We start from the raw sequence: 10,581 nt of genomic DNA on the forward strand, positions 1-10,581 counted from the left end.
CGGAAATGGCGGGAAATCTATATAACCGGAAATTAACGCCATGGTGTGCGTTGAACTCGGCTTGATCCAGGGAATCCAATGGTACCTCATTTTTGAAAATGAGTCATACAGTTCAAAAGTTGCGTGTGTAAACACAAGTCCAACTTTGACCCATTGGTGGCGCTAGAGTGGTCTAATGGGAGACATGAAACTTGGTGTAGGTATAGAAGAAACTGTCCTTAATGAGTGTGCCAAATTTCACAAAAAGTTGTCGATGGGGTCTAGGGGCTGCCATTGACTCCCATGGTACAAGAATTACAAATAATAAAACCACCAATAACAATAGGTTTCCTCCTTACGGAGGAATCCTAAATATAACTGCAAGCAGTAATGGCGGATTCCTCCAAACACTGCGAACCATTGAAAAATGTTTATTTTTGACAAATTGTAACTGTATAGAAAAATTTATGCTGCAGAATTACCAATGGCATACCAAATCTGAAATGCAATACCATCAAGATCCACAAGGGCCTTTATTTCAAGCCAGTAAGTGAAGGAAGGGGGCTTGGTGAGCTTATCCATTCCAGAAAGCCTTGTATCTTTATGCATTAAGGCGTGGCCTGTAGCGCCACCTATGGGTAATGGTGGGCCATTTGTGGTGTGGTAGTTACTCTTGGCCTATACTATTAATGTTTCAGGATTTTAAAAACTTTTTACCATTGCATATAAAATCGGAAATGCAATACCAACAGGATCCACATGGGCTTTGGGTAAAGTGTGGTAGTTACTCTTGGCCTGTACTGTCAATGTGTCAGGATTTGGAGACCTTTTTACTATTGCATACAAAGTAGGAAATGCAATGACACCAAGGTCCTCAAGGGCCTATGCTGATATTCAAGGAATGAGTGGGGGCTTGGTCAGCCCACACAGTCCTGATATGTTGCGTGTGTGTCTTGCCAAGCCCGCGCGTGTCAAGGGAAGAATGAGTGTCTGAGAATTTGGAGCATGCGCGGGGAGGAGCAGGGGACACATTTCATTGTAAATTTCCCTAGAAATTAGCCAAGCATGCATGTTTCAAAGATTCACCAAAAATCGACCTTTCATCTTAGAGTCAACTTTTTCTCAGATTTGTGTACTAAACATTCTCAAGAGTCTTCATATGAACTTGTTTGACTGGCTTACATGTAAAGCATTGCGAACCATTGAAAAATGTATATTCTTGACAAATTGTAACTGTATAGAAAAATCAATGCTGCAGAATTTCCAATGGGATACCAAATCTGAAATGCAATAACATCAAGATCCACAAGGGCCTTTATTTCAAGCCAAGAAGTGAAGTGCTTTAATCTTCACAAGAAGTGAAGTGCTTTGTGCTTTAAGGCGTGGCCTGTAGCGACACCTATTGGTAATGGTGGGCCATTTGTGGTGTGGTAGTTACTCTTGGCCTATACTATCAATGTTTCAGGATGTTTTTAACTTTTTACCATTGCATACAAAATCGGAAAAATATACCAACAAGATCCACATGGGCTTTTGTTAAAGTGTTGTTGTTACTGTTGGCCTTTACTATCAATGTTTCAGGATTTGGAGAACTTTTTACCATGGCAAACAAAATCTGAAATGCAATACCATCAAGATCCACAAGGCCTTTGCAAAAGACCAAGGAATGAGTGGGGGCTTGGTAAGCCCACACTCTCCTGAAATGTTGCGTGTGCGTCTTGCCAAGCCCGCGCGTGTGTCAAGGGAAGACCTATGGGTAATAGTGGGCCATTTGTGGTGTGGTAGTTACTCTTGGTCTATACTATCAATGTTTCAGGATTTTTATAACTTTTTACCATTGTATACAAAATCGGAAAAGCAATACCAACAAGATCCACATGGGCTTTTTGTTAAACTGTTTCTTTGCCTATACTATCTATGTTTCAGGATTTTGAGACCTTTTTACCATTGCATACAAAATCGGAAATGCAATACCATCAAGATCCACATGGGCCTTTTTTCAAGCCAATACGTGAAGGGAGGGGGCTTGGTGAACCTATCCATTCCAGAAAGCCTTGTATCTTTGTGCTTTAGGGCGTGGCCTATAGCGCCACCTATGGGTAATGGTGGGCCATTTGAGGTGTGGTATTTACTCTTGGTCTATACTATCAATGTTTCAGGATTTGAGACCTTTTTACCATTGCATACAAAATCGGAAATGCAATACCATCAAGAGCCACATGGGCCTTTGCTAAAGACCAAGGAATGAGTGGGGGCTTGGTCAGCCCACACTCTCCTGAAATGTTGCGTGTGCGTCTTGGCCGCGCGTGTGTCAAGGGAAGGCTGAGTGTGTGTGAGATTTTGGAGCACGCGCGGGGAGGAGCAGGGGAGACATTCATTGGAAATTTGCCTAGAAATTAGCCAAGCAAGCATGTTTCAAATATTCACCAAAAATCGACCTTTCATCTTACAGTCAACTTTTTCACAGATTTGTGTTATGAACATTCTCAAGAGTCTTCATATGAACTTGTGATTGAATCAGAGTATCAGTTTTTGACTGGCTGATGTGCAAAGCATTATTTTAGCGTTAGCGATAAGTTCAATTTGATTTATATCAATCATTTTTAGAGATATGAATTTGCCTTTGCACATGGTAATATGTTGTAGTGTCTTCCTCCGATCTACCAAGTTTAGTGTTGATATCTCAAAGATTTGCTGAGACATGACTTCACATCCTGTTTGGCGGCTTTTCTGATGAATTTGATTGGCTGTACCGGACAGACGGTTATGAGGATCAAAATTCCTTTGATAACTTTTGTGAGGCTTGGTTTGAAGATCATCTCTGGTGATTTTGAAGAATATATGACAAAAATTGTAGGAGGAGTAGGCTTTCAAAGGTTTTTGATAAAACCGGAAATGGCGGGAAATCTATATAACCGGAAATTAACGCCATGGTGTGCGTTGAACTCGGCTTGATCCAGGGAATCCAATGGTACCTCATTTTTGAAAATGAGTCATACAGTTCAAAAGTTGCGTGTGTAAACACAAGTCCAACTTTGACCCATTGGTGGCGCTAGAGTGGTCTAATGGGAGACATGAAACTTGGTGTAGGTATAGAAGAAACTGTCCTTAATGAGTGTGCCAAATTTCACAAAAAGTTGTCGATGGGGTCTAGGGGCTGCCATTGACTCCCATGGTACAAGAATTACAAATAATAAAACCACCAATAACAATAGGTTTCCTCCTTACGGAGGAATCCTAAATATAACTGCAAGCAGTAATGGCGGATTCCTCCAAACACTGCGAACCATTGAAAAATGTTTATTTTTGACAAATTGTAACTGTATAGAAAAATTTATGCTGCAGAATTACCAATGGCATACCAAATCTGAAATGCAATACCATCAAGATCCACAAGGGCCTTTATTTCAAGCCAGTAAGTGAAGGAAGGGGGCTTGGTGAGCTTATCCATTCCAGAAAGCCTTGTATCTTTATGCATTAAGGCGTGGCCTGTAGCGCCACCTATGGGTAATGGTGGGCCATTTGTGGTGTGGTAGTTACTCTTGGCCTATACTATTAATGTTTCAGGATTTTAAAAACTTTTTACCATTGCATATAAAATCGGAAATGCAATACCAACAGGATCCACATGGGCTTTGGGTAAAGTGTGGTAGTTACTCTTGGCCTGTACTGTCAATGTGTCAGGATTTGGAGACCTTTTTACTATTGCATACAAAGTAGGAAATGCAATGACACCAAGGTCCTCAAGGGCCTATGCTGATATTCAAGGAATGAGTGGGGGCTTGGTCAGCCCACACAGTCCTGATATGTTGCGTGTGTGTCTTGCCAAGCCCGCGCGTGTCAAGGGAAGAATGAGTGTCTGAGAATTTGGAGCATGCGCGGGGAGGAGCAGGGGACACATTTCATTGTAAATTTCCCTAGAAATTAGCCAAGCATGCATGTTTCAAAGATTCACCAAAAATCGACCTTTCATCTTAGAGTCAACTTTTTCTCAGATTTGTGTACTAAACATTCTCAAGAGTCTTCATATGAACTTGTTTGACTGGCTTACGTGTAAAGCATTGCGAACCATTGAAAAATGTATATTCTTGACAAATTGTAACTGTATAGAAAAATCAATGCTGCAGAATTTCCAATGGGATACCAAATCTGAAATGCAATAACATCAACATCCACAAGGGCCTTTATTTCAAGCCAAGAAGTGAAGCGCTTTAATCTTCACAAGAAGTGAAGTGCTTTGTGCTTTAGGGCGTGGCCTGTAGCGACACCTATTGGTAATGGTGGGCCATTTGTGGTGTGGTAGTTACTCTTGGCCTATACTATCAATGTTTCAGGATGTTTTTAACTTTTTACCATTGCATACAAAATCGGAAATGCAATACCAACAAGATCCACATGGGCTTTTGTTAAAGTGTTGTTGTTACTCTTGGCCTTTACTATCAATGTTTCAGGATTTGGATAACTTTTTACCATGGCAAACAAAATCTGAAATGCAATACCATCAAGATCCACATGGCCTTTGCAAAAGACCAAGGAACACTCTCCTGAAATGTTGCGTGTGCGTCTTGCCAAGCCCGCGCGTGTGTCAAGGGAAGACCTATGGGTAATAGTGGGCCATTTGTGGTGTGGTAGTTACTCTTGGTCTATACTATCAATGTTTCAGGATTTTTATAACTTTTTACCATTGTATACAAAATCGGAAAAGCAATACCAACAAGATCCACATGGGCTTTTTGTTAAAGTGTTTCTTTGCCTATACTATCTATGTTTCAGGATTTTGAGACCTTTTTACCATTGCATACAAAATCGGAAATGCAATACCATCAAGAGCCACATGGGCCTTTTTTTCAAGCCAATAAGTGAAGGGAGGGGGCTTGGTGAGCCTATCCATTCCAGAAAGCCTTGTATATTTGTGCTTTTTGGCGTGGCCTGTAGCGCCACCTATGGGTAATGGTGGGCCATTTGTGGTGTGGTAGTTACTCTTGGTCTATACTATCAATGTTTCAGGATTTTTATAACTTTTTACCATTGCATACAAAATCGGAAATGCAATACCAACAAGATCCACATGGGCTTTTGTTAAAGTGTTTCTCGGCCTACACTATCAATGTTTCAGGATTTGAGACCTTTTTACCATTGCATACAAAATCGGAAATGCAATACCATCAAGAGCCACATGGGCCTTTGCTAAAGACCAAGGAATGAGTGGGGGCTTGGTCAGCCCACACTCTCCTGAAATGTTGCGTGTGCGTCTTGGCCGCGCGTGTGTCAAGGGAAGGCTGAGTGTGTGTGAGATTTTGGAGCACGCGCGGGGAGGAGCAAGGGAGACATTCATTGGAAATTTGCCTAGAAATTAGCCAAGCAAGCATGTTTCAAATATTCACCAAAAATCGACCTTTCATCTTACAGTCAACTTTTTCACAGATTTGTGTTATGAACATTCTCAAGAGTTTTCATATGAACTTGTGATTGAATCAGAGTATCAGTTTTTGAATGGCTGATGTGTAAAGCATAATTTTAGCGTTAGCGATAAGTTCAATTTGCTTTATATCAATCATTTTTTGAGATATGAATTTGCCTTTGCACATGGTAACATGTTGTAGTGTCTTCCTCCGATCTACCAAGTTTAGTGTTGATATCTCAAAGATTTGCTGAGACATGACTTCACATCCTGTTTGGCGGCTTTTCTGATGAATTTGATTGGCTGTACCGGACAGACGGTTATGAGGATCAAAATTCCTTTGATAACTTTTGTGAGGCTTGGTCTGAAGATCATCTCTGGTGATTTTGAAGAAGATATGACAAAAATTGTAGGAGGAGTAGGCTTTCAAAGGTTTTTGATAAAACCGGAAATGGCGGGAAATCTATATAACCGGAAATTAACGCCATGGTGTGCGTTGAACTCGGCTTGATCCAGGGAATCCAATGGTACCTCATTTTTGAAAATGAGTCATACGGTTCAAAAGTTGCGTGTGTAAACACAAGTCCAACTTTGACCCATTGGTGGCGCTAGAGTGGTCTAATGGGAGACATGAAACTTGGTGTAGGTATAGAAGAAACTGTCCTTAATGAGTGTGCCAAATTTCACAAAAAGTTGTCGATGGGGTCTAGGGGCTGCCATTGACTCCCATGGTACAAGAATTACAAATAATAAAACCACCAATAACAATAGGTTTCCTCCTTACGGAGGAATCCTAAATATAACTGCAAGCAGTAATGGCGGATTCCTCCAAACATTGCGAATCATTGAAAAATGTCTATTCTTGAAAAATTGTAACTGTATAGAAAAACCAATGCTGCAGACTTACCAATGGGATACCAAATCTGACCAAATCCAAATATGGCTGCAAGCAGCAATGAGGTGGCCAAGTAGTCAAATGACCCAGAAAACATTTTAGACATCCTTAAAAGAGGGTAACGAGTACAAGCAGCAAGTTTGGTGTGAATCCATCAAAGATTTGATGAGATACAACCCAACTTCCTGTTTGCTGGCTTAATGGCACATTTTGATTGCCTGTACCAGGCAAATGCTTTTGAAAATCAAAAAACCATGTGATAACTTGTATGAGGCTTGGTCTGAAGATAATCTCTGCCAAATTTGGTGAAGATTGGACAACGTGTAGGAGGAGTAGAGAAAAAACGTTTTTTCAATGAATTCAAAATGGCGGCCGCATTAATTCGGCTATTATCACAAATTTTTATGAGTCACATACAGGATGTCCCAATATATCATGAGACAAAGGAATCACTCAATAAAGGTAAACAAATCAAAAGTCATTGGCCCAAACATATATTTGCTTCCTGCGGCCACACCCAGTGATCACATGACACCAAATTGTGTGGACATTTGAAGAAGAGGGTTCCGAGTCAGTTTATCAAGTTTGGTGTTGACATTTCAAAGATTTGCCAAGATTTGAACCAATTTCCTGTTTGGTTGCTTTGTTGCCGATTTTGATTGGCTGTACCGGATAAACGGTTTTGAAAATCAAATATCCTTTGATAAATTCGGTGAGGGTTGGTCTGATGATGATGTGTGCCAATTCTGGGGAAGATTGGAAAAAAATTGTAGGAGGAGTAGGCTTTCAAAGGTTTTTGATAAAACCGGAAATGGCAGAAAATCTATATAAGTGGAAATTGGTACAAGAATTACAAATAATAGAACCACCAATAACAATAGGTTCTAATTATAATTTCACTGTGGTTGCTTTGCTGGTAAATGTGATTGGCTGTACAGACCAACGGTTGTGAAATTCAAATATCCTTTGACAACTTCAGTGAGGTTTGCTTTGATGATGATGTGGGCTAATTCTGGGGAATAAACTTGAAGTGATGGTGGACAATGTAGTGATGAGTGTTTTTTATATGTAGTAAATGGTAAGATTCGTTGTATAAAAGGAAGTTGTAGAGTAAAAGGCACTGGATAATATGATAGTACTTGACAATATATATTGGGATAGTATTGATTATTTTAACATGTGAAATGCAATTCTTTGTGCATGGATAATATTTTGTTGTATTTGTCACTGCAGTCAAATGAACATGCTTTGCACTGTATGACGCTTAGGGTCTGAAAAGTAGCATTTAGCCCTTGTTGTATGCAGTGTCTTTACACTTGAAGAAATGAACAAGAATGTAGCTTTAGTCACTGAGTAGTGACTGGTAATTGGACCAAAAAAATTGTAACTTAGTTTCACAAAGTATATGGTATGTGTCTGGAAATGGCAGAATCATGTTGATGTGTGTGCAATTGCACTTTTGTCAATGTATGATTTAGGATGTTGTCATAACGAATGATTCCGATCATGTTAAATTAGGGATTCCAGTACACTACATATGTGGCCACATTAAAAGTGTGTTTGAAAGAAGCAGAGGATGTTTAAAAACACATTCAGTATGTATGACTATCAGAATCAGAATCAGAAGAATTTTATTCTGATTCTGATTCTGATAGTAGAGAACTACGACTACTATAGATGTATATACACAAACAAAAGGCAAGAACAAAAGACAAGGATACTTGTAATTGCTATTGTGATTTTTATAAAATATAGCAAATTGAAACCAAGGAAAAACAACAACTGTGTTCAACTATTTACTCTTCAGTAATCTTTTAGTTATGTCACCCACTGAAAACAATATTACACAGTATGACGCCTGACTAAAGCTACATTCCAACATGAAACATAGGTTTGACATTGAAAACATTGAGTAAGATTGAACAAGTAGCATTAAAAAAGGAAAACCCACACAATTGAAGTACAGTATCATTTGTCAACCTAATGTGAATATAGTATTTCTCGAGTTATGTCATGCAGTGCAAAATAATAGTGAGCAGCATAACCGATGTTTTCAGTTACACTCCAACATGAAACATAAGAATGAAAAATGACAAGCTATTGCAAATTTGTATACAAAGTTTAAAAAAGTTAGAAGGCACTAATTACAACAACAGTATCCATGATCAACATATTATTTTGTAGTGTTCTCTCAGTTAGCACAGCGTGAAAAATGTCATATTTTGCAGCATCACTCTAAATACAATATTAATAATAAGAAACATTGCTAGGATGAGCAGAATACACCATGCTGCATGATTTTGAAACACATGACAAAAGTCTGCATTGATGTATTGGAACAACAAGTCAATAAGAAAAAAGTAAACATTTATGTAAACATATTTACATATGGGAAAAATGGCATGGTTTAATCAAGATTAATTTAAGGCTTTTCGTTTGGTTCAACAATGACATGTTGATGAATAATATTAGTGTTTAGAAACAGTTTTACGTTTCACTGGGCTCTACAAGTCTTCTTCATCCCAACATTCAACACTATTTAGTAAAGGTAACATTGGAGAAGCCATCGCCTGGTGTACTTCAAGAAGTTGTTGTGTTGTGTCATTTTCTGCCTGACCACTGGTACTTGGCTGTGGCTCCTCGTCACAAAAAACAACAGCAATGGCACGATTGTCTCGAGATGTAACATCAACTCTGTCATGCTGTAAAATCTTCTGCACAATGACATCACTTTCATGTAAAACATTGTTCTCGATCGGTACCAAGGAGCGAATTAGTTGGTCATCTAAGATGAATTGAACATGCTTTTTGTCATCATCTTCTAAAACAATTGTTCCCTTCATCATGCTTGTTAATTTGGTGTTTTTGCAGTACTTACTGCACTTGTCACATCGTGTCATTAATGTCGCAGTGTTGACATTTGCAAGTGGATGGCGCTGTGGACACAAGTAGGTGAAAGACACATCTATTTGTAGAATGTCTCCGACTGTATGTGTGGCATCATTTGCTACTGCTGCTGACGCTGCCCCTGCATCTTCAGCAATGGTAAACGTAGTTTGTGGTGTGGTTGTCAGCAAAACTTTGTTATTAAAAGAACGCACAGACACATCTGAAAAAGTGTACCACGTGTCTACAACCAGCACATCTTCTCCCCACACAGCCAGCATGATGGATGCTGTCTTGTCAGACACAGCATACAATGTCTTGTCCATTACTTTGTTGCTTCGTGTCATCTGTTGCTCCGTTTCTCTCTGCTCCATGACTTTGATTAGGACATTAACCTGGATACACAGGAAACATCATGTTATTTAAATCAACACAGTGTATAAAAGCTATATGCATTTAGATTACTGTAGGGTTTCATGGGAAATCTGTAATGGACATTAATAGTGCCATTTGACACAGTCAAATAGCAAGTTCTTTAACATTATGTGTTATCATATCACAGTAAACCACATGCATAATTATAATTTATCAAAAAGGGATAGCACTGCTATCCTTTTAACGTGGTAAATCATTCAAATTTACTCACCATTTGATGCTCCTTGGGATCCGAAAGGATGTCACTTATTGACCTGCTCTGCTGCTTCTTGGGAGTCAACTCTTCAAAATGGAAGCCCAAGTTTCGAACACAGGTGACTTGGGATCGCTCATTGAACATAATGTCCTCCTCTCCTTCATGTTGGCGTGATGGGTTCAGCTGTATGTCTCCCACTTTGACTGGGCTCCTTCAAACAAAAACATACAAAGTGCAAATAAAAATGTGTGCTTACAAAACAAAAACACATGTTTTACAACAACATACTTAGTCCAAAGCCAGTGTAATTGTACTTCATTTGAAATTGTATGTAAAAATATTAAAGTACTTGCCTATCTTTTTCAGCACAAACAAACCAGTTGTGCTTTTGTGGTGTAAAGACGACAATTTTCGTATTTTTGGTGGCTTCCTGAAGAACAGCAGTGAAGTACTTCTTGTGCCTTCCTTGTTTCACTTCAGAAACCTTGTGAATATACCCTTCTGCCTCGATTTTCGTTTTCTTAACAGGCGTCATGATTGAATCTACAGACAAATGACACACAATTTGTTACACCTTTGAATCGCATAAACACATTGTAACAGCTAACATTAAAAAACATTGTGTAGGCGTACACTATGTGTATCAACGCAATAGTTAACCTATCTCAGTCAGCAGTACACAAATATATGCCGTTTAACCAAAAACAAACATCAATGCCCGCAAATCCGTATTTATCGCCACACATTTCTACATTGACATAGGTTAACAACACGAAACTGAAGAAAATG

The 10,581-nt window shown here is 39.1% G+C and overlaps 1 protein-coding gene across 1 annotated transcript; it reads right to left on the reverse strand.

Moving 5' to 3' along the window:
- Positions 1-8,343: 8,343 nt before the first annotated feature.
- Positions 8,344-10,327, reverse strand: LOC146234440 (uncharacterized). Its single transcript, XM_084688534.1, has 3 exons — positions 10,170-10,327; positions 9,808-10,003; positions 8,344-9,556 (listed from the first exon to the last, which is right to left on the reverse strand). The coding sequence occupies exons 1-3, from the start codon at positions 10,325-10,327 to the stop codon at positions 8,780-8,782; spliced, it is 1,131 nt and encodes a 376-aa protein (XP_084544660.1). The 3' UTR covers positions 8,344-8,779.
- Between the last annotated feature and the right edge of the window lie 254 nt (positions 10,328-10,581).

This window comes from Hypomesus nipponensis, chromosome 23 (assembly GCF_054491055.1).
Source record: "Hypomesus nipponensis isolate SF chromosome 23, ASM5449105v1, whole genome shotgun sequence".
Lineage (NCBI taxonomy): Eukaryota > Metazoa > Chordata > Actinopteri > Osmeriformes > Osmeridae > Hypomesus > Hypomesus nipponensis.

Coding starts and splice junctions, on each gene's coding strand:
- LOC146234440 (XM_084688534.1), bottom strand. CDS start 10,327: ATGACGCCTGTTAAGAAAACGAAAATCGAGGCAGAAGGGTATATTCAC. Junction 10,004..10,169: donor ACACCACAAAAGCACAACTG/GTTTGTTTGTGC, acceptor TTTTGTTTGAAG/GAGCCCAGTCAAAGTGGGAG. Junction 9,557..9,807: donor ATCCCAAGGAGCATCAAATG/GTGAGTAAATTT, acceptor CTGTGTATCCAG/GTTAATGTCCTAATCAAAGT.